This window comes from Barbus barbus (assembly GCF_936440315.1).
Source record: "Barbus barbus genome assembly, chromosome: 42".
Classification (NCBI taxonomy): Eukaryota; Metazoa; Chordata; class Actinopteri; order Cypriniformes; family Cyprinidae; genus Barbus; species Barbus barbus.
In genome coordinates, this window is record NC_136720.1 from 11,016,274 (window position 1) to 11,041,712 (window position 25,439).

At 37.6% G+C, this 25,439-nt stretch overlaps 1 protein-coding gene across 1 annotated transcript in view; it reads right to left on the reverse strand.

Annotated features, from left to right (window-relative positions):
* Positions 1-25,439, reverse strand: part of LOC306861274 (semaphorin-3C-like) — a 53,441-nt gene that overhangs the window by 17,460 nt on the left and 10,542 nt on the right. The window contains exons 3-9 of the mRNA XM_079403458.1: positions 9,202-9,362; positions 7,909-7,971; positions 5,263-5,382; positions 3,132-3,222; positions 1,663-1,782; positions 982-1,124; positions 706-820 (exon numbers count right to left, since the gene is read on the reverse strand). Coding sequence (XP_079259584.1) covers positions 706-820; positions 982-1,124; positions 1,663-1,782; positions 3,132-3,222; positions 5,263-5,382; positions 7,909-7,971; positions 9,202-9,362 — 813 coding nt within the window. The remainder of the gene's footprint in view (positions 1-705; positions 821-981; positions 1,125-1,662; positions 1,783-3,131; positions 3,223-5,262; positions 5,383-7,908; positions 7,972-9,201; positions 9,363-25,439) is intronic.

The window sequence follows — 25,439 nt, forward strand, 5'->3', positions numbered from 1 at the left end:
TGTGTGTGTGTGTGTGTGTGTGTGTGTGTGTGTGTGTGTGTGTGTGTGTGCACCTGGTATTCATCACGTCCTGGGGACCAAATGTCCCCACAAGGATAGTAATACCAGTAAATCTTAATCTTGTGGGGACATTTTTTGGTCCCCATGAGGAAACAAGCTTATAAATCATACAGCATAAAGTTTTTTGAAAATCTAAAAATGCAGCATGTTTCCTGTGAGGGCTAAGTTTAGGTGTAGGGTTGGTGTAGGGCAATAGCACATACAGATTGTACAGTATAAAAACCATTACGCCTATGGGATGTCCCCATAAAACATGGAAACCCAACATGTGTGTGTGTGTGTGTGTGTGTGTGAGTGTGTGTGAGAGTGTGTGTGTGTGCATGTTTATGTGGTTTATGAGGACACACATTTGTATAATGACATGGGTATGACAGAGGTATTACATATGAAGGTGGTTTATGAGGACACTGCCTATGTCCCCGTAATTCAAAAGGCTTAAAAACCATACTAAATGGTGTTTTTTGGAAAATCTAAAAATGCACAAAGTCTCCTGTGAGGGCTAAGTTTAGGTGTAGGGTTGGTGTAGGGCAATAGCACACACAGTTTGTTCAGTATAAAAACCATTACGCCTATGGAGAGTCCCCATAAACCCCAAAAACCAACATGTGTGTGTGTGTGTGTGTGTGTGTGTGTGTGTGGTCTCACCGAGCTCATCAAAGTGGGTCTCTGTACCGTCCTCCTCTAGAACCGAACATACCATCCGGGCCTTCAGAAATGTGGTCCACTTGTTCACCAAACTGCGTTGACCACCAGTGTCATTCTAAATCAAATTTACAATGACTTAAAATAAATTATTAATACATATTATACGGTTCATATTAATGATATTACTATTTAAAATAAATACAAATTCCTTTTAAAAAATGTACCTCCCTGAACATGATTGCATAACTCAAGATACTCAAACACAGACAAACTTACAGGGCAGACTCGAGCCACCATAGCGTGGATGTTCTTAGTGTTTCCACTACTGTCTGTCAGTCTCTCACGCATGAAGAAGTAAAGTTTGGCGTCGCTTGGGTCTGAGCCATCAGGAATCAAGTGTGCATCGATGAACACTGGCTCTATTCAAAAGAGAAGAATAACTACAGCTTAAACACTCAATTTGCTCTACATCAACCACAAAAGAGAAATAAGTAGATTGTACTGTATCAAGAATCAAACATCTCTGCATGGTGCTAATGCTTAAGTTTATATGAAACACAATACAGCTGCTGGCAAACTGAGTGAAGAAAATATATCTCCCAGATCCAGACCAAATATGCATTTCATTGTGTATATTTGGATTGTATCACACAAAAGATAATGTGACCTCTTGAGAAAACCGTTATGCATGTACAATATGTTTTCATTTTCCTGGTGGAATCATTGTAAACAGATATTGAGTCTATCCTGTCTTCAGCTATTTCCTTTGACGTGGGCAAAGATGGTTTTTACTTTGTGGTTTGTGTATTATTTTACTGAAATGGCATGGAACATGAACATGTAATTTAATGCTCCACATAAATAATTATTTGTAGCTTCAAGAAAACATTATGCACAATTTTCTGACAGAACAGTCATAATAATGTAGACGGATCAAATCAAATGAAGGGTTTGTACCGCTCAGCCATTTGGAGTTATGTTGGTCCGTCCTCACTGCGTTCCTTGTGGTCAGGCTCCTGAAGATTGCTGCGTCTGTCCCCATGAAGTCAATGTACATGCCAGAGAACAGCTCCTGGTCTGACAGAAACGTGTCCCACAGTTTCTTTATACAGATGTTGCATGTTCAGTGACAATCTTTTCACATTTTGATTGTTCCAGTTGTGTTTTAATAATCTCACAGAACACAACTGAAACTGTTATGCTATCAAACCTAATAAATGCATTAATGTAGTTTAAATGTTATTAAACATTTACTCGCATGCGTTGACACTTTAACTTTGACAGCCCTGTTTAAAATACATTTATTTTGTAAAACCACTGGATATAACATATAAAAGATGGCTAAACACATATGTCTGTTAGATACGAGACCAATGAATTTATTGCGGCTCTACATTTCTCTGCGGTGCGCTTTACTAATGACCTGCTCAAGTCTCCATTCCCCAAATCTCTCCTTCCTTTCATCAGTGCACTACTCTATCACTTCATCACTCCATATTGCTGGGCCTTGTGGTTGACATGTGTGGCTAAGGGCCAAGTGTATGATGGAAATTGTCAGACGGACGTCAGACTGAGAAAGCTGTAGCCTGTCATGTCAAGGAACGTCAGTCTTTGATGCCGTCTAGACGGTTAGGAACTGTTCTACTTAATGGAATAACCACTTAAAACTTGCTCTCGTATACAGATGAATCAACGATGACCTATAACATATTATATTTAGGTGTGCGTGTGTGATTTTTGTAGGCGAGTATGTGTGACACATGCAATTAGTTCTCATGAAGTGTAAACTGGGAGATGGTGGCATGTGTGTTTCAGAGTTATTATAGTTAATTCAAATTAAAGTGATAAAAAAGAGATTGAAATAAACGATAAACATTGTGCTAAAATACCTAAACTAAAAGTGAAATAATTTTTTTTTTTAAAGAAAAACTGTATAAACATTTAAAAAATAATAATATATATATATATTTTTTAAAAGTATAAAACTGACCAAAAACAACAACAACAATTTTGCCGACTTCAACTAAAATTAAAGTAAAAATGTAAAATGTAAAAAATATAGCATTCAAAATATTAATAAAAACTATAATAGTGTTTCAATAGTACTAAAATAACACTGTTGTGTTTATGTTGCAGTTGTAATGACTCTCTGGTGTGTGAAAGCATGAATGTGCGTGTAATTTAGCCTATTGGCTGTGTCAACAGCAACCCAACACCAGAAAACCAATTACAGATCAAAGGATTAAGGAGGCGGCACTGAGTGACCCAAAGTTGTCACATCGGAGGGGGGAAAGCAGCCACAAAATGTGGGTGTTTTTATGACACTATGGGGTCATGAACAAAGAGATCATAGAGAATGTGTTATAATATGTGTCCGAGACAAAACGGCACCTGTGGATAAAGACACATAAGACAGCAGCACTTACTGAGCATGACTGAGATGGTGTTGACTTGTGGGTTAAACGAGCATCTTCCTTTCCCTGATTCTGCTCGGGAAGAGATTTGGAAGACTTGCTCCTGCCAATGACACCAAAAACACAAAATCTCTCATTTCAGACAAACAAACTATTACTGTGATATCAACTATTTCAGATAAACCCGTCTCTAATTGGCAAACAAAAATGAAATGTACAGCGTTTAGTCCCTTGGTCTTTCCCTTTTTAAGTGGGCGGATCATGCCCAAAATAAGCTGCAGAGTTGACCTTTTAAATCAAATAATCATATCCTATAATAAATATAAATGACTGACATATGCTCTTGTTATCATTTTATCCCATTTACCATCATCAAATATATTCTCGACTTTCAGCTTGATCCGAAATGTTTCACAGCCAATCTATATAAAAAGATTTCTGAGTAATTTCCTAACACTCATTAGTGTAGTGGTTCTGGCTTTCTTCTGATTGGTTGGACAGACTTGCCCGAAGGCTTCCAGGTTTCCGACTATCAGGCCAGTCTATCCTCTCCTTTGGTGTCATGATGTTGGCCAGTTACGTGAAGTGAGAGAAACCAGAGACGTAGAGAGCCTCCGTCAGGACATACAGCCTCTGGTGGTAGATCTTTCAATTTTTTACAGGGATGCATGTATTCATTAACTAATATTTTGGGCTCTTTACATCACACACAACTATAGGCAAAGATGTGAATCACATGGTGACTCCAGGGTGGCCCCATCATTGTTATTTCACAAAGCTACTCCGCACACTTTTAAAGGTTACAGGTCACCATATTGCAGAGTTTTCTTCTTCTGTAATAGTCCAGCTGGTGTGTAGCCAAGAGAGATGGACACAGACGGAGGGTTGAGAGAGGAAAATGCTTTTCAAACAAAAAAAAGAATTATAGAAAACAAGCTGTTGGACTCAGATGGCTAGTAGGACTGCTTCTCTTATCCAGTCTCGCCTTGTCTCTTCTCTAGTTTTTCATCTCATCTCATCTCGTCTCATTTCGTCTCATCTCGTCTCATCTCATCTCATCTTATCTCATCTCATCTCATTTAGTTTTGTCTAGTTTTGTGTCATCTCATCTCATCTTTTCTCATCTAGTTTTGTCTTTTTTTTCTCGTCTCATCTCATCTAATTTTGTCTTGTTTTGTGTCATCTCATCTCATCTAGTTTTGTCTTATCTCATCTAGTTTTCTTTTTTTCTCGTCTCATCTCATCGTCTCGTTTTGTTAATTCTCTCATCTCATTTATCTCATCTAGTCTAATTCTCCTTTAACTTTTTAATATCTCATCTCATCTCATCTCATCTGGTTCTCATTTATTATTTGTCTCATCTCATCTCGCCTGTCCTCATCTTGTGTCTTTGTGTTTCATCTTGTCTCAGTTTATCTCTTCCCTTTACTTATTCTTCTCATCTATTCTCATTTTAATCTTATCTTGTCTTAAACCTTTAACTGTATATTCACATTGTCGCATCTTATCTTCTCTCATCTCATCTGGTTCTCGTTTTGTCTTGTTTCGACTCGTACATCTACTCTTTCAAGCTAAATAATCTAGCATTTGTTGTTGTTGCAATCTCTGCTATTTTGTTGTTGATGTTTCGTCTCCTTAGTTTTTTTTTCTGCTTTGAAACAATGGCCTGGGGCCAGTGTTGCCACCTTGTGGAACATTTGATTAGTGCAAAACTAATTCAATGCATATGTGCGACGTGCGCATACAAGTGTGAACGCTTACAAAGAGTACTATTCTTTTGACAGAATTTGTGTTGCTCACTGAAGTATAATTTGGGATTTATTTGCTCACTCTCGATTGGCATGTCTTGCCTCATCTCATTTTGTCTCACCTGATCCTTTTTCTCTCACTCTTTTAACCTCTAACTACCCTCATTCCTATGCTGGTGTAAATTGTCATGAGCTTTTTAAAGGATGTATGATGTTGAACTTTACAATTCAACAGTAGATTAAACACATTTTTTACCAGGAAATGAGGGGAATATGGGCCTACTGTCCATTTCCCAGTCCAGCATTTTAATCCCGAAACAAATGTAGTAAAATGAAGGTGAAACTGAACTAAATCAGACGGTCTGACTGCTTTTCATTAGTGAGTGTAAACTGACCTCAGGACGCCTGCCACGGTTAACATATGCACACACTGGGCTGTAGGCTCCACTGCCGCAGATGAACAGATGAGTCCTGTTATAAGGCTGAATCACTCGCAAGAAGTTTCCACATCCATGCTGAGGAGAACAAAAGAGACAGAGATAATTGTTTTCGTTCCTAAAAGTTATACGGAATTCTCTTGTAATGTAATTTTAAATGAATTTAGTGCTACATAATTCTATTAGCAAGCTGATACACTCCATTCTTTTATTTCGGAAAAAGACAATGCCAGTTCAAATTAAGACAATTTATTTTGATCCAGACCTGTAATTGAGGAAATAAAAGTTTATATAGGTCAGAAATGTAAGGCCTATCTTAGAATACAGGAATCCCAAACTAAAGTGGACGCCAAACCGACTGCACATGATCCTGCCCAAAGAAAGAGTGAGAGAGGGATGAGTAAAGAAAGAAAAGAAGCACCAAGGGAGCAGTTAGGAACTTGGCGAAGTGTGTCAAAACAGCAGCTGCATGAGCTCTCGGTTAGCATGCGCACACACAGGTCCTTCAAGAGCAACTCCAGAAAAATAACAGCACTTCCAATAGCACACACCCAACCATCCACTCCTCTCCTTGATCTCTTTCACATGTTTGTCATTAATAGTTCTGTGGCACATATCAACATTATCCTCTTCTGGCTTGTATTCACTTCTAGATTTATTGTATGTAACCTTTTTGTTCCGCAAAGGCAAACATACTTCTTGACAGCCAGATCAGGCAGAATTAACAAGAAAGAGCTCCATAAACACTTCTTAATATCATTTACAGCTCTCTTAAATAAACCCCTCAGTGTTTCCCAAATGATGCAGATGGATTCAGATGATGTGAGGTCACGCACTGCCGCTCCTCTGGCTACAGGTCCTGTCAGGGGAGAGAGATGGGGTATATCCCTGTGAGAGCAGGAAACCTGACAACCTGACAACGGGCAGTGCTACAGATCCATAGATACAAATAAAATGTCCAAGGAAATCTGTGGCAGAAACCCTGCACTGTAAAAAAAATTCCGTAAAATTTACGGTAAAAAACTGGCAGCTGTGGTTACCAGAATTCTACCATAAAAAATACGGTAGCAATGTTTTAGGTTTTACGGTTTTTAACTTAAATTTACAGTTAAATACCGTAATTTCTTTAACTGATATAATCTTAATATACCAACCTATTAAAGTACTGAAATCTGTTTTGTTCCTTTGAAATACACTGATATCCACCAAATGCAGGTGATGAGCCAAAACCCATCACAAGCAACTTTTAAACAATAGAATTTACAGAAGGTGCACAGTGTCATTCACACAAGCACTAAACACCATCATGGTGAGACTCAGTAAACAGAAATATGCTATAAACATTAATTTAACAACATTAGATGTAACATACAACCCTAATAAACATAACTGATAAGAAACAACTAAGAAGAAACATAGTTATTTAAAAGAAAAAACGTCAAATTCAAACAGAATTTGAAATGGAACGCAGGGAATTCTGGGAACGTCAGTTTACGTTTTTTTCCTGTAAATTTTACAGGAACTTTCCGTTAACCATGTAGCAGGTTTTTACCGTAGCATTTTCACAGTTTTTTACCGTTAAAATCACGATCATTTTTTACAGTGTGTAGTTTAAACACAGAGGAAAACAGACTGTAGGAAGGGCTCAAACACAAATATTTGTCAGAAGCAGTGCAGGAAGGCTGATCTGCAAACTCCACAAAAGCTGCATATGTTGCTCTGTGTACCCCCACTGGTAAAGTTATTAATCCACTGTAGTCCTGCAATTTAGGGCTGGGTAAATGATATTAAAACTTTCAAGGACATGTGGCATTTTCAGTGGCATTTTCACCCTAAAATTCAAAGCGGGGGACATTTTTCCTAAAGTTAACCTTGATATTATACACATCTATTATGTAAAGTGAATTCAAATTGATCCATGACCAGTAAATTGGGACATATTTTTCAATCATCACAATGTAGAAAAATTACCTGAATTTGCTCTATTTTCCAGTTACATGCAATTAAAATATATAATATCTAGAGTCATTTCATATTTGAGTGCAGTGCACATGTAAATGAGGGCATTTTTCATAAGCACATGATCGTTTGTGGTGTGTGAAGTACAATATTTTTGGCTGGTTGAGAACTTTGGTCCATCCTGCATTTACTTTGTTTAAACACATGTAGTTGATGACAAAGAGAAGGTGTAACCTCCCACTGCGCTTCAGACAACATCTTTTGCTCATGGGCACTGGGGCAAGAGCCATCTGTTTCTGATCCAGCCATGACTGTTAGAAATTGGAATAATACAACTTTATTTTGAATAAACTCATGGATCTGTTCCTGATCCAGCCATGACGATTCAAATTTTAGGACTAAACACTGATTTAAAATCAGCTCATGCTTGGTGTTCTTTTGATTGATTTGGGACAAGTTTAATTAATTGCTGTAATTGTAGGGAGAATAATGCATGTGAAAACAGCTCACTGGATGATCACTTCACCAAGCAACAGACAAATAGGAGTCGAATCAAGAATGCTGCTGCTTTGACTGTGAAACGGAGGCATAAAAGATCTGGCCAACCATAACATGCCAGGAGTTTAAAAGTGTCAGTGTTCTTACTGTGGGGTCTTTGCCAGCCATCTGACACTCCTCGATCTTACTAGTGGATGCCGGCCAGAAAATCTGAGAGAAAAAATAAGAGGAGAGCAATGAGAAAATTGCAATATATGGACAAAAGAACATTAGACATAAAGTGTTTGATTTTTTTGACTGGCAGATACTTTTTTGACTGGCAGATACACACAGCCATATCACCCTGTAGCCCAAGACTGGTTGCCCACTGAAGCTAAGCAGGGTTGAGCCTGGTCAGTACCTGGATGGGAGACCTCCTGGGAAAACTAGGTTGCTGTTGGAAGAGGTGTTAGTGAGGCCAGCAGGGGGTGCTCACCCTGCGGTCTGTGTGGGTCCTAACGCCCCAGTATAGTGACGGGGACACTATACTGTCAAAAAGCACCGTCTTTCGGATGAGACGTTAAACCGAGGTCCTGACTCTCTGTGGTCATTAAAAATCCCAGGATGTCTTTCGAAAAGAGTAGAGGTGTGACCTCGGCATCCTGGCCAAATTTCCCCATTGGTCTCTGACCATCATGGCCTCCTAATCATCCCCTTACATTGATTGGCTTCATCACTCTGTCTCCTCTAAACCAGTAAGCTGGTGTGTGGTGGGCGTTCTGGCGCACTATGGCTGCCGTCGCATCATCCAGGTGGATGCTGCACACTGGTGGTGGACGAGGAGACACCACCCCTCACAATGTAGAGCGCTTTGAGTGCTTAGAAAAGCAGAAAAGCGCTATATAAATGTAATGAATTATTATTATTATTATTACTTTAAAGTAATACATTTATGCATTAAATTGATCAAAATACATCAACAGCCCCAGGCACCTTTCATTATAAGCACATGCAAGAACAGCCTGGACATTCTATAAAATTCTTCCTTTTACAATAAATAACCACTTTAAAGCCTAGTAGTTACTTAGCAATCAGAAGCTCTTAAAATAGACACAAATGATGCTGTTTTGTACTCTAATTTGGCTGAGTCTTTACTGGTGAACTCATGATTGGGGTTGAGCCCGCCAGGATAGATGGGCAGCATAGACCAGCAAAATGCACTGAAATGCAATGAATCTCTGAAGTTTTGCCAACCTTAGCTGGAAGAGGAAAGATAAACTTCCATAATTTTTGCCAGTTGTGTTCAAGCTGTCTCCTCAAAAGCCAACACTGTTTAACCAAACTACAACTCTCCCATTAGTCAAATGTGAAGGAAAGAAAAGTGGTCACCATTGGTTTCTACAACTGCTGTGCTACATTTCATGTTGATATACAGTAGAGAGGTTTTGACTGCTCTCTTACCTTCAGCGGGGTCTGGCTGATGTTGTTGATGTCCATCGAGAGTACATGGTCTTTGCAGCCCACGTACATACGGTCCTGATCCTCGTCCATGAAGAGGATCCTATAGTCCATGGCCTTCTCAGACAAAGTGTAGTGCTCAAAGGACTGGGTTTTCTGTAATTCTGTAATGCAAACACAAATATGTTCTTTGCATTTGTATATGAGGTTTTGGTCTATACTTGCTGAACCCCAGTCTGATTCCAAAACACGCACACACACACACATGCTTTCATACGTATACAAAGGCATAAGGCCCTTCACCATACCATCAAAGTCTCTCTAATGAAGCCCAAACTCATGAATATTCATTGTTGTTTCTCATTAGTCATTCACTAAAGTATAGAGAAGTGGAGGCCACACTGATACCCTCCTCTTCGTCTTTATCCTCTTTAACACTCATTCTAAAACCATCCCTTCTTATTTTTCTCTTCATTCCTGTATATATTATTAATAAACTTAATGCTAATGTATATGTAAAATATTTTGTACCTAATATTTAGAGATTTTTAAAGGGACTAGCACACAAGGCGAGGTGAAGATCACCCCAGGCTCTCTGAACAACAGACAGTAGACAGCATGTCTCACCAGACTATTATGGGATTATATTGGTGGAGAGGGCCTTGTCAAACTCGTCATTCTAATGTAGCTTTAATAAAGAGATGTGCAGAGGGCAACAGATTACATCAGCCAGGCTTCAAAGCGCCACCGATAGCATCTCAGTAAGATAAGAGTGGCATTTATACTACTCAAAGAACTCATCAGGGCAAAATTTAAATGAGTGCATGAGAACTAGACGGAGGTGAATGAAGACATAACGTTGCAGAAGAAACGGTCGAGGAAGCATATGTGAGGAAATAAGTATTAAAAAAATACCTCAAATGCTGGAGCGAAAGAGAGAAATCCCAGTTCTGGTTAGGTTTCAGGAGACTAATTAGAAACATGCAGCTTCTGTAACCTCAGACAGAAATCACAAAATCCCATTTCACCCCATTCAGCAGACTTATGCCATTTAGAGACTTTCATAAGATTTTCTTTTTGGAAAATTGCGTTGTTAGGTGAGCCTTTCATTTCAGCACATTTCAGCTTCTGTTTCAGGTTCTGTCTAATATAAAAATGCTGTGTTGCTCAAACGTTTTTAAGTAACTTAAGGTTAAGTTTCTTTGTTGATGTGTGTGCGTCACAAAATATTCCCAGATGTGAAATTCTTCATAATGGCAGCTTTTATGACATTATAAATGTCTTCACTTTCACTTTTGATCAATTTCATGCATCCTATCCTATTATATAGTAAAATTATTCATTTCTATTCAAAAAAAGAATTTTTACTTATACCAAATTTTGAAAAGTAGAGTAAATAAAGGTTTAGTTTGAGTGTGTTAGGTTAAACAATTATTAAGCCCAAACTGTTTTTTTTGTGCCATTTTGTTGAATCTGACTTTCATATTTTCTGTCGTTCTATAAGAATTCCTCATGTGAATTTGAGGCAGTGTTTGTTAATCTACATGCGGGTAAGTAAAAGACAGCACAGTGGGAAACGTTCACAAGACCTTCCCACCCCACAGATAAACGGACACACGTTCCCCCTTTCAGGGGGATTCTGTGGTGTTTTATGTCCGCCTGTCCTGACCCCTGAGCCCTGAAAACATGAATCATACTTAGACACACATCAACATTTCTAACTGACAGCTAGGTGCTATCACACCTGCAAATAATGCGATTAGGGATCATTATGTAGTTTATTTCATATTTGGGTTTCCACGAGGGGATACAACAGAACGATTATCTAATTTACGCTAAATGTAAAATAATATTAGACTTAAGTTCAAAGGTCACTCAGCACATTTCTCAGTGAGGGCAGATAGGGGGAACATACTGTGCACTAAAACTTAACACTTCAGTGGAACACAACTTAACACTTCAAGGGATAGTTCACCCAAAAATGAAAATTCTGTCATCATTTACTCACCCTCAAGTAGTTCCAAACCTGTATGAATTTCTTTGTTCTGCCGAACACAAAGGAAGATATTTTGAAGAAAGTTTGTAGCAGGCTGTTTTGGGGCACCAAAAACAGGGGGAAAAAGCTACTATGGAAGTCAATGGTGCCCCAGAGCTGCCCTGTTTCCCACATTCTTCAGAATATCTTCCTTTGTGTTCAGCAGAACAAAGACATTCACACAGGTTTGGAACTACTTGAATGATGACAGAATTTTCATTTTTGGGTGAACTATCCCATGAACACTGCACTTCGTGTGAACGTTTATACTTTTGAGTGACTAACATATAGCGAAGACTGTAATTCCGGTCTTGTAATTTATTTATTATATACAGTATGCAAATTGAGAAATAACAGCAACAAGAGGTGTGCGTTTAAACTCAGATTTCATTATTTTTACATTACACATTTTTCTAGGCAGATTCACTCTAGGTAGCTTGAGTTAGTTGGATGGCGCTTATGTAATGCAGTTTTCAAATTGTGCCAGGCCAGTTGGACTGGGATCAAGGCTTTGACTGCGACACGGCATCAATGGAGAACATTCATCTTTTTGTTGATGAGCCACTGCAGTGTTAATTTGGCCCTGTGTTTGGAATCATGAACTTTCTCCCAAGCTGAAGGGTGCACCTCACAGAGCAACACTGATTGCATCATACTGCAAGAGAAGCTTGACAGCTTCATCAAAATGAGACTTAATTAGAGTCTGAATGCTTTTGAAAAGGCAGTGTTTTCATATACCATGTGATATTGCAGTATGACAAATAGGATTGCATAATATATATGGGTCAATGACTAATAAGAATGTGCATAAAAATAAAAATCCAGTTTAAAATGATAGCCAGCATTCTTGTCCCAACGATGCTTTCTTGTGAAAAAGCATTAGTTGTAGGGATTTTCAGTTATTCGTCTGTAGGTTAGCATCAATACTGTACGAAATACAGATTAATTTAGGGACAAAAACCATACGAGTGATTTATGGAGTTATTAACTCAAGTGATTAGTTCAAAAACATGGATTTCTTCCAAAGTTCATTGTTAAGGTATGGTAATTTTTGCCATTGGTCTGCAAAACTTAGTGGGTGAAATATAGTCATCTCAATAGAAATCGGAGCGATCGAAAGAGTTGAATGAGGAACAAAATGTTTTCACTCGTGTATAATTTGGTCACGTCAATTTGCCACACTGACCAACGGTTTTGGTTTAAAATGGACTTCTGTGTGAGTTGTGTTTCATATAGTGCTATGCTGGACAGAGGTGTTGGGCGATATGGTCATTTTTCATATCGTCATATCGCCAGCCTGTGAGATCGCCGATACACGATATTAACGTGCATGGGTGGGTGGGGGCAAGAGAGAGACTCTCTGTACTTGTCATAAGCTATTTCATAACTATTTGGTGATTTTAAACCGCGCGTGCATGAGAGAGAAAGTGAGCCTGGAAGTACCAATAACTAAAATAATATACTTTCAAACATACTGAAAAAGTAACATGTTAAATATAAAATATTTAAAACGGCTAGTTCATATTCGGATACAGAATTCATAGTCTAGATGGCTATTAGGACCGTGCGTCCTACTGTAACAAGTTTGCTGTGGAAGTTATCAGTCTAAAAATCAATCAAGGTGAAAATCAAAAGTAGATTTATTTTAAAGAGCAACAGTTTAACACTAAATATTGGACATAAACGAACACGTTAAAGATAAAATTATTTCCAGGTACATTCATATTTTTGGAGTAAAGTTCAATTAAACTGATAGCCTACATCAGTCATACAGTGCTCCGGACCGCGCGCCCCATGAGCCCTGTTTTAGACTGATAACTTATTAACTGCATATTTTTTGTAATAACGATGATTTTTTGTTAATGTACTGTAAAGAAAACTAAATGCTGCCGGTGCAGTTTCGTCATGTTCATTCATAGCTCAAAGCTGTTCAAGAAGATGTCTAAAAGATGTGTCTTTTTGCACTCTTGACATAGCCTAATTTGTAAATAAAGGTTATCACCCCGCAGTTCAATTTTGATGTGGGCTTAGTTTAAGAGTCATCAGTGAAAGGGAATTACAAACCACATAAGAATTTTTGTAAAGGTAAACCACAATTTAAAGCATATTATTCATTTAAAAACATAAATTAGTCCAATCATGACTAATGTCAAGAGAATATTGATGAGGGTCCTGATATAAGATGAAGAATGCGCAGTTATGCTACATCGTGGAAAGTCGGCAGACGTCAACCCAGACTAAATCTTCTGAGAGAAGCTTTGAGTTCGACTGCTTCCAGCAATCAAGCTCACTGTCAACAGTCAAAAGCAGCACACATGATGAATATGAATCAACGTCAAGCAAATCAAAGCCATATTCCATATTTTAAAGTTCAATATGTAACTTTAAACCTCAGGCTAAATCACATCAAGAGGGATTTTGATAATAAATACATTTTGTTTGTGATATTCCCCAACATACATGCTGTATTAGTCATGGGTTTGACCACATTCCTGCATGGTTAAATCAGGAAGATCAACACGAAGATGTTCGCCACACATCCTAGTAGGATTGGTCCTGAAGGACACATTCTGGGTGTTGCTTTGTAGATACAGTTGTCCATGACATGGCTAGTGTTGTTTGCCCAGCAGGGTGCTCTTTAAACTGGCGATGGTGTCGTTTTCTGGAAGGGTTGTATTGCGGAGAAGTGCTGGGAACGTTTTCCCCTGAAGTGTTATGTCTGGTCCTTTTCCTGAGCTCTTCAGTGGATTTGATATTTGATATATGTGGATAAGTCGTTTATGAGCTTGTGTAGTCAAAACCAGAAAGTTGCAGTTTGCTTCCCTTTAAATTAGCTGTGAAAGGAACAGAGCTCTTCCATTGCTGAAAGCAAGTAGCAATAACACCTCGAACTCGTAGTCCACAGGATAAAACAGTTATGTGTAGGACAGAGTTTCAAAATTAGAATGTGGGATCCTTGAAAAAAAAGTGTAAAATTTAACATTTAATTACTTCATTTTTATTTTAATTTAATTTAATTCATTCATTTTTTTATATAAAATTTTGAATTAATTTTACATGTAAAAACATATATTGATACTACTGTATTACTACATTTACTGATAACAGTTTCATTTTTCATTTTCTATTTTTTATTCTAATGAGAGGTTATTACCTTTTTGAAACAAATTTGCAAATAGCTGATGAAGCCAATTTGGGACTAGGTTTATTTTGAAATAAATACTAATCTAATATTTAATTTTCTTATAGTGGATAAAATAACAATAAATATTTTTCCGATAACATTTGAATCCTTTGCTTTGTTTTTACAATGACATTTATTTATTTTAATTTAATTTTTTTTATTGAGTGAGTGTTTTTATAAGAACACTCTTTACAGTTTTTTTTTTTTTTTTTTTTGCCCTTAAACTAGTTATTTTAAGAATGATTTTTGAAGTATTTTTTAATACTAAAGTCTGGAGTAATGACCATCAGGAAAAATGTACATTTTAAAATATATTAAACAGAAAACAAAACAAAAGTAGCTGCCTATTTTAGATTTAAGGGTCACTGGCACCAAAACTAACTTAAAATAAACCCAGTATAGTAACAGAAAAAAGGTTACTCCATTAGCAATGTGAACAAGATGATCTTTTTCAGACCTTTAATATGAACAAGCTTTGAGCAGCCTACCAAGAGATGAACCATGCTAGCTGGTTATAGATGAGTCTCCTCTTCCTCATTCCACTCACAACCTTTTTGTTTTCATTTATACAGCGCAATGGAGCAGAACTGGAACAAAGCCTTTTTGTGCTAAGAAACTTCTTAAACATCCATTATTAAACAACACGAGAGGTCTATGGGTCTCGATCTGCTCAGAGGAGACATGCAAGACCAAATGTTTGATCATAAAAGAGAAGCTTCCATAGAGAAATCCATACTGGATGTACAGGGCACAAGGTTACAAGATTAGAGAAACGCTGGTAGATTTAAGAGTTTAATGAGTACACATTCACCTTGACACGGATCAGATAATCCATATTTCTTTGCTAAGCCCATTACCAGCCCATTGTTGTCAATACTGGTTTTGCTTTGTTCATGAATCCACTATACTACAGTGACAAAAAAATGTAAATAGCCTAAGTTAGTCCTGTCAAACAAATGAAGATATCAGCTGTTGCATTCCAATGAATGTAGCTTTATTAAACAATTGTAGAATTGTTCTTGAATAAATAATATGATTATGGCTAGTTCTGGGATTACAGTGGCCTGTGGGAGACAATATGCATGAAGTTGAAAACAACAACAAACTCTTAAATGTCAGTAAATGTGAGTAAATCTTAATCTAATGCTCTCATCTGTTAAATGAATATGAATTGGCCTGGTGACAATATCATCAACTTCTTAGAGCTGCAGAATACCATCAGTCTGTTAGCCTTACAAGGAGCATGTTTGCTCTTGGACAGAATATTAAAAACAGATTCGTATCAGCTGAGCTCTTTTACGAGAGAAGCTGGATTGATTTTAAAGTCATGATGCCAAATGTCTGGTTTAGGTTGCCCACTAATGTCGCTCTGAATCGCTGCATGCGCCTCTGTCTCGGCTTCTAATGCTTTAACCAAAATTCAGCCTGCTTTCAGATTATAATCACTACAACTGATTTCAGACCTGAGCTCAGATTTTCCATGTAATTTGAAAGTAAAACAAATTAAATCAATCAATCTGGCAGCCGTAACGTATTTAACCAGTCTGTATGATTAAAATGATTTTGAACGACCTTGTTTCTGCATTAAAGGGGTCATGACATGGATTTTTTATTATTATTCCTTCAAGTATAGCCTACTTATAATGTTAATAAAGTTGTTTTGCACAAAAAACAAATAAATATGTGGAAAAAGGATTATTTTCAATCCTCATTCTGACCCTCTGTCTAAAATGACCTGTTTTAAGGGGCGGGTTCTTTAAGGCTTGTCAGGAATCGGCCACTGTTATGATTGGCTAACGTCATTGCATAGGAAACAGTATCAATGCCCCGCCTCTCGCTATTGCATGTGAGTGTTTTGACAACATGATAAAAAAAATGTCATTTCCAGACAAAGCAATATGAAATCATTTACTCGCAACACTCGAATTTAGCGTGATCAAGTGTCAGCCGTTAACCGAGGGAATTCCAGTGGGCGGGGCCTATGGTGAGAAGAAGACTATTCGTCGATGTCTTACTCTGGAGCCAGTGTTTATGCAAACGACTGTGCCCAGGTGACGTCACCTTGCCCCTCAGATCCAAAACGAGCCATTTTTGGAGCTTGATTAAAATGCTTTGTTTATAATGAGGAGGATGTTTTAACCGTTGAAACTTGGAGGATGTTTGGTACAAAGACCTCTTATATGCCAAAAGATCAAGGCAAATTTGATTTCTCATGTCATGACCCCTTTAAGATGCATTGAGTCTGAAAATATAATTTTGTTACATTTTATGAAAAAAACTGAATGTTAGGTGCAATTATTTAGAGAAATCTGAATTTTTTTAAATTCCTTGACAGCCCTAATATATATGTTTAATTCATAAATAAATAAATGATTTATTTATTTTATAAATCATACATATAAAAATAGTCAGTAAGAATACAATGTTATGTAAACACACACACACACACAAAAAACTTGCATATATACATATACAGGTCCTTTTCAAAAAATTAGCATATTGTGATAAAGTTAATTATTTTCTGTAATGTACTGATAAACATTAGACTTTCATATATTTTAGATTCATTACAACACAACTGAAGTAGTTCAAGCCTTTTATTGTTTTAATATTGATGATTTTGGCATACAGCTCATGAAAACCCAAAATTCCTATCTCAAAAAATTAGCATATCATGAAAAGGTTCTCTAAACGAGCTATTAACCTAATCATCTGAATCAACTAATTAACTCTAAACACCTGCAAAAGATTCCTGAGGCTTTTAAAAACTCCCAGCCTGGTTCATTACTCAAAACCGCAATCATGGGTAAGACTGCCGACCTGACTGCTGTCCAGAAGGCCATCATTGACACCCTCAAGCAAGAGGGTAAGACACAGAAAGAAATTTCTGAACGAATAGGCTGTTCCCAGAGTGCTGTATCAAGGCACCTCAGTGGGAAGTCTGTGGGAAGGAAAAAGTGTGGCAGAAAACGCAGCACAACGAGAAGAGGTGACCGGACCCTGAGGAAGATTGTGGAGAAGGACCGATTCCAGACCTTGGGGGACCTGCGGAAGCAGTGGACTGAGTCTGGAGTAGAAACATCCAGAGCCACCGTGTACAGGCGTGTGCAGGAAATGGGCTACAGGTGCCGCATTCCCCAGGTCAAGCCACTTTTGAACAGAGAAGCAGCACTGGACTATTGCTCCAAAGTACTTTTTTCGGATGAAAGCAAATTTTGCATGTCATTCGGAAATCAAGGTGCCAGAGTCTAGAGGAAGACTGGGGAGAGGGAAATGCCAAAATGCCTGAAGTCCAGTGTCAAGTACCCACAGTCAGTGATGGTCTGGGGTGCCATGTCAGCTGCTGGTGTTGGTCCACTGTGTTTTATCAAGGGCAGGGTCAATGCAGCTATAGCTATCAGGAGATTTTGGAGCACTTCATGCTTCCATCTGCTGAAAAGCTTTATGGAGATGAAGATTTCATTTTTCAGCACGACCTGGCACCTGCTCACAGTGCCAAGACCACTGGTAAATGGTTTACTGACCATGGTATTACTGTGCTCAATTGGCCTGCCAACTCTCCTGACCTGAACCCCATAGAGAATCTGTGGGATATTGTGAAGAGAAAGTTGAGAGACGCAAGACCCAACACTCTGGATGAGCTTAAGGCCGCTATCGAAGCATCCTGGGCCTCCATAACACCTCAGCAGTGCCACAGGCTGATTGCCTCCATGCCACGCCGCATTGAAGCAGTCATTTCTGCAAAAGGATTCCCGACCAAGTATTGAGTGCATAACTGAACATAATTATTTGAAGGTTGACTTTTTTTGTATTAAAAACACTTTTCTTTTATTGGTCGGATGAAATATGCTAATTTTTTGAGATAGGAATTTTGGGTTTTCATGAGCTGTATGCCAAAATCATCAATATTAAAACAATAAAAGGCTTGAACTACTTCAGTTGTGTTGTAATGAATCTAAAATATATGAAAGTCTAATGTTTATCAGTACATTACAGAAAATAATGAACTTTATCACAATATGCTAATTTTTTGAAAAGGACCTGTATAGTGAATTTTGGGACAACTCTGATGTAAATCTCAGAATGTCAAAGGATTATCAGGTCTATAACACAACCAACACCATGTGGACAAACGATTGCATGAACCTGCTGAGAGACACTAATTGGAGTTATAAAACTCGAGCCAAAGTTTTCTAGGCTCCATTGACTTTGCTGTACCGGCTTAAGTTCCAATTACAGCCGCAGCTTTTGTTAACTTTCCCCTCATTGCCTGAAAGCTAAAAGCTGGTGTGCATAAATTAACTGTATGCAAATATAAAGGCAATGTCCCATTCATTCAGAACACTACTGGTGCCAGTGTTGCTGGAGTACCCAGAACTCATGTTCTTCATGAAGATGGAGTGCCTCTGGCCTTCAAGACATGACTTTAAACCCCTTTCAAAAGCTGCCGCTGTGTAGACAATAACATGGTTCTTTGGTTTGGTTCTGCATGGTTAAACTCACATAATGTGATGTGTAAGTGATTTCACACATACTCGTAGACTCAAAGCCTCTGTCCAGGCAACCATATACGTCATCCTCATTAAAGCTCACAATATCTTTGGCCCTGGTTCAGTGGCATGATCTATCATGCTGTAAGACCAAATGATTGGTACTTGCTAAAGTACCATTAGGGTTATAATCATAATTAGGATTACAGTTTTTAAAACCTGTAAGCTTAAGTATTATATATTGACATTGAAAAAGCTATTTTATTAGTTGTATAACCAGTAAGTATTATGTATTTTTGCCTTATTTTTTCAGCTGAAATAAAACTGGGAAAGATGTAAATAACCTGAAGTACTAAAATTATTCAATCTAAATCCGAAATTAAAAATGTAATATAAATACTAAACTAATAAGATAATAAAACTAATAAAAATGACAAATCACATAAAAATGCAAAAAAAAAATATTTAAAATGAAAACTGAAAATATCAAAATAAAAGCTAAATATTATAATAGTATAAATAATATTAAAATAACAGTGCCTAGAAATCACCCAAAACACCCTGGCAACCATTATGGCTTTGATTTTTCTACAGACACTGTGAGAAACTTTGATTTAGGATGATCAGGTGAACACAGGAAGCAGGCTGAGATGCGCTCAACGAATCTCAACTCGTCAACTCAAGTCGTCACACAGCACAGTCTGTCCTCTTGACACTGGCCACATTCCTCCTGCCCTTAGAATGCACACATACACACTCACACATACACAAATACACTAGCACTCTCATTCAATAAGCATTTATAAATACTGGCAGAGGGGAAGAAGACCTGCATGCAAGTTTTCATATTCATTGTGTGTATAAAAGTGTCATAAAATTGATAATACAGCCCTTGTTTGTGGCATATTTTGAGTGTTAGACTCTAGCTAAATTAATTTCCTTAAAATACATCATTTAATAATAATAATAATAAAAATAATAAACTTTAATAAAAATGATTCAGTACCTTTGAAGCAAGATTCTCAAAAACAAAATGGAATATAAAACAGAGCTTTTTCTACAATTGTAAAAAATAAATAAATAAAAAGGTTTCCTGAAATAAAATGATTGAAGTTTAGTATTATTTAATATTGAATTATCATTTTTAATTGTAAATTTAATTGCAGTGCCCCCCTGTCAACAATCTTGGCCCCCCTAAATTTGGAATCATATCACACCAAACAATTTTGGGTGAAATGCGCAGTTTGTCCTGTAAACAATATATATAAAAAGAAAAACATAATCAGCTGCTAAATTCAAATCTGCGTTCGCTGGCTGGCACAGAGCCAGAGACACATGTTTTTAAAGCACCGCACATTATAACCAATCACATACGATTCTGTTGAGTTTATGAATGCAAGGACCAATCAGAGGCGTTCAGATGAGTCATCGCTGAAACACGCTGTTTCGTCACTGTGTGCGCTGGCTGACTGAATTCTCTGACTAAATCTCTCATCAGAAATAACAAAGTGAAGATGTAAGAATGTAAATAAGATATTCATTTCACAGTGTAAACAGGCAGTTTTTGAGAGTGCTTGAACTTGCTGGACTGAAGTGAAAATGTTCTTTGCTCTCTTTTTGTACAATTAAAGTATTATAGGATAATTTGTGCTTACAATGTTTTTATTAATTTCCCATTAAATACAAAGTCAGTCGTATTAAAAATATTTTATGGTATATGACACCCATATGTGGGCTACTTTGCCCATCGCCTATTATAGATCAACTAACAATATATAAAGGTGCAAAATGCATTTACTTACACATATTTGAGAATCAAGATATTTCCTGATATATTTTGGGAATATTTCAAATAAAAATGTAAAAATTAATAAAACAAGCCTATATCAGTTATACAGTGGTATTGTGGTTGCTGTGTGTCACATGACAAGCATGAGAACCCCCCCCCCCCCCCCCCCCTCACTCGTGCCTCCTCAAAAATGATGCCCCGACACTACAATACAAAATTATTTGTCAAATAAATGAAACATGATTAAACATTCATTTTAGTTGCAATTGTTATAGATTTGAAATGGCTAGAGATTGCAGTGATACATGACATGGTGAAAAAATGACTGAATGAATAATACTTAAAGTAGGTTAAGATTCATTTTAAAATTGTGCCCCCTAAAAGCACAACTGCCCCCCCCCTCCCCCCCAGTTACTGTGGTCTAGAACCGCCCCTGATAATAATGTTTTTGAACTGAGTATGTCACATGAACCCTCACAAACATTCACAAAGCATGCAATGCATTAAAAAAAAATGGCTTAATATTTTCAGCCTGCTAAGAAAATGAATAATTCAACTTTACTAATTAAATTGTTGAAGTCAACAGAGGACAAGGCAGGTCATTTAGAAAGTCTGCAAGGGAAAGAGATGCTTCCTGTTTAAATATGATTAGAAATGATTGGGCTTTAATTCACATTTATTGGTAATATATTTTACAGTTCTGTCAGATTTCTGCTTCAGATAGCATAATATTAGCACAGAGTTCAGATGGGGTAGCCCTCTTGGCAGCACTGAAGTTTATCAGCAGTCTTAGATCCTCCGTATCTCTCTGCGTCAGATCGGGCTCGGTTACAGTGCTGTATTTCTCTGGCACCGTACAGGGTTCTCCACAGGAGCTGTAACTTTACACGTTAACCTACCCATCACGCTAATGGCTGCTTTGCCCCAATTAGCACATGGCTACATCTTCACCTGTCACCGATCCCCTCGGGCCCCCCATGACCTTTCACCTTAACATGAGGCACCCCTCACTTATACATAAACATGCACGCACAGAGTGTTGCATGCTGATTTACCTAAAACAGTGACAATGGAAAGACTAGGGTCAATCTCACGAAAATTGTAATTGTATCCCAAAATTTCCTCCCAAAACATTCTGATGAAAATTCTGTCATTAATTACTCATACTTGTTCTTTGCACACAAAAAGATTTCTCATAGCTTCATAAAATTAAGGCTGAACCATTGATGTCACATGGACAATTTTAATGATGTCCTTATTAAAAAGTTGCGTTGCAGTCTATGGAGGCTCAGAAAGCTCTCGGATTTCATCAAAAATATCTTAATTTGTGTTCTGAAGATGAACAAAGGTCTTATGGGTTTGGAACAATATGAGGGTGAGTAATTTTCGTTTTTGGGTGAACTATCCCTTTCTTTTTATTTCGGGGTTATTCATGATCGCTCATGAAACTCAGTTAGTTTTAAATAGTTTGTATTTTGGTCATTTCTTCTGTAACCATGCAGACTTAATATTGAAAGGCAACAAAGTGTAATTTGGAGTCATCCAAGGGAACACAAACATGTAGACTAAAGTAAGACTCGTTTTGAAAATGAAATTCGCATTTGTATATAAAAGAACACAGGAAGGATCTGTCTACTCCATTGCGCCAATGTTTCCTTTCTTTTCCTTTTTAACCAACCTCTTTCCTTTTACAATTTAGAGTTTTGGCCACTCAGCTGGAAAACCTTTAAAACCATAAACCATATTTGGCTTTATACATTCTTTTCAAAGCCGTAGACTTGCACAGTTTGAGCAAACAGAATAGCATAAAAGGCTTAGAAAGTCTAGGAGGATAAAACCATGGAACAATTCTTAAATACATTAGCATGAATCAATAGAGTAGAAAACACATGTTAATTCCACCGTTATGACCGGTTGTTCTCAGTATTGGCAGACATGGATTGTTCATGGTATCTGCAGGCAAACAGAGATATTTACCCAGGTTAAAAAGGTGAGTGAGAGACCTTCAGGCAGAGGCAGAGGTGAAATGGAGGCGAAGAAAGAGCACCGAAATTGTCTGCCTTGAGCACTGCGGTCTAAACTCTAACTCGATCATTACAGTTAACCTAGACATAGCCTGCAGATAAACACATTTGTTGGCCTTAATATGCCACTGCTGACAGCTTCGACAAGCCATGTTTTGTATAGAATGGAATTCCCCAACCATTCTTCACTGTTTGTGTGTGTTCATGGCTTAATATTGTACATGTGTTCAATGTTCATAGCTATTATCCTTAGCCAAAATAATCAATTTTACAGCTTCAAAGAATTTGGTCTGTAGATCTCAACTTGAAACAGCCTGACGCTCCATATATAGTTTATCTGACCTCATTCTTACCCTAACCTGACTTCTTAACCTCAGACACAACCAAGAGGCAAGATATAACCAGTTCTTTCACCCAGCATTGACTGTTAGTACTGTATTAGACTTCTGTGTGTAACTTGCCTAGTGATTACTTTTTCAGCTGAATAGACATAATTCTGCAAGGTGTTTTTGTTTTTTGTTCTGTTTTGTTTTTTGTTTTGTTTCTTTTCATTTCGTTTTTTGTTTTGTTTTGTTTTGCAGAAAGTAACAAACACCTTAGAAACACTGGGCTAGTAAGAAAACCTTCAAAACACCACAGAAACCACCTATGAATGGTGATGTAAGCACCCTAGAGACCACCTAGCAACACCCCAGCAACCACCCAGAAAACCAAAGCAAGACCCTAGCAATGAGCTAACAACTTTTTCAGAAAATGTAAAACAAAAGTTTTTGAAGTTTTTTAAATCAATATTGTTATTATGTCTATGTAAACTATAAAAAAAGTGAATTTGTGAAACTGGTGACATCATGCGTATACATCTAATGTGTCCAGTCTAAGTGAACACAGTCACATCGCTAACTACTGGCCTGACATGCATAATACAGTGTTTTTAGCCATTTTTGAGTATCCATGTGAATGGGGAACGCTGTCACGTGTGCATGAAACTTTTTAAATAAGCCAAAGGAAAAACTTTTACATTTTTAATGCAATTGACCTTTCTCCAGGAGTTTGATTGACAGGCGATCTGACCAATCATAATGGTGAATCTGCCATTTTGTTTGACAAACAAACCAGACAGGAGAGTAGATTATTGTTGGTGGACTTTAACTTGAAAAATGGTGTGTATAGACATCTTTCCGCCATTGAAACAAAACACTTTCTGATGTTCACTAAATGTTTATTTTGTGCTATAACTAGTAAAGAGGAAGAGATGATCGGTTCCTGTGCCACTTGAACTGAGGTGCTATAGTGATCTGTTACAGCACAATAAAGAGCCACAAAATAGTATTTATGGTTTGAATTGCTTATAAAATGACCAAATACGAAAGCAGAGGCTTTGTTTCATACCAAACATGCCGTGTATCGTGTCTGTCAGCTTGTTTTCAGTGTCTTCTTTGCTCCGCGATGTATTTTTCACTGCGTGAGAACATGGTGTGTGTCGTAAGAGCTCCATGGCATGTCGGATGCAACAACAAGGGGGTGGGACTTTGCGAAGGGTCAATTGTGTCGTGTAAATGTACACTTAGTGTGAGATATCACATGTATCAGGGCAGGAACATCATCATTATGGTCAAACCAAAGTTTTAGTCTTTTGAATGGATTGTTCAGCATCACACTTCTGGGCTTCAGCCACAATCACTTCAGAAGTGATTTATGCCTAAGACGTTACCTTATAGCTGATGAATGTGATGTTGGCTGAGGTCAACATTGTTTAATACTGAAAGTGATATCTGGGGTAGAAAATTCAGAGAATGTTTTACCCTAGCCATGACTGGGTTTGAGCAAATGTAAAGGACTGTAATTAAGATAAAAATCAGACCTTCATAGATTAGGCTTTTTTTTTTTTAAAGTTCCCGTGTGTATTTTCATAAATGTTTGAAGACTTAACAGTCTCAAATTATGGCATCGGTGCGAGTATATGGCACACATGCGCTCTTAAATGTTGAGTTGTGGCCTGCTGGAGGATAAAAGTGTTTTAATACTGCATAATTGCATATGACCAAAACAATCCGAGGACAAAAATATGTGGTGCGTGTTTTTGTGGAAAGAGTAAATTTGTGCATGCACGCAAACTGGCATGAATTTGTCATAGATGAACTCCCGTCCCGACATGGAAACACCCAGCTATGCCATACAAAACAGCTGCCTTCTCCATCTTCTATTTTTTAAAAGCATGGATTATATTATGAAATACATTACTTGCCTCAGTTGATGCGCTGTTAAATATCAGTTTATAAATAACAAAGAAAAGAACTGTCAGCTGATATAAACAGAGTTTGACATAGCTAGTAAAACAACGTGAAGGTCAGACTACTCGTGTTGGAGTCACGTGGAAAAGCTGCATTAAAGGGCAAACGTTGATGCTGAAAACATTTGTGTTTGTCTCACGATTGGAAAGAATGCCTTATGACGAATTCCTAAAATGCCATACTTTTCTGAAAGTTAACTGAAAAACCACAACAAACCACCCATGGACAGATCAGCATGGGTATCATTTAAAGCATGCATGATCTCCTGTATTTGCAAAGGGTGTTGCCTTGGGTTACCTGGCTCAAGTTCACACATGTGGTTTAAACCAAATTTTGGATTGGGTGGATTCTGGTCAGAACTGATAAACAGACAGTATCCTTACAAAGGGGCTGAGCCAAGTTAACACCCAACTGTTTGCGATTGTGTC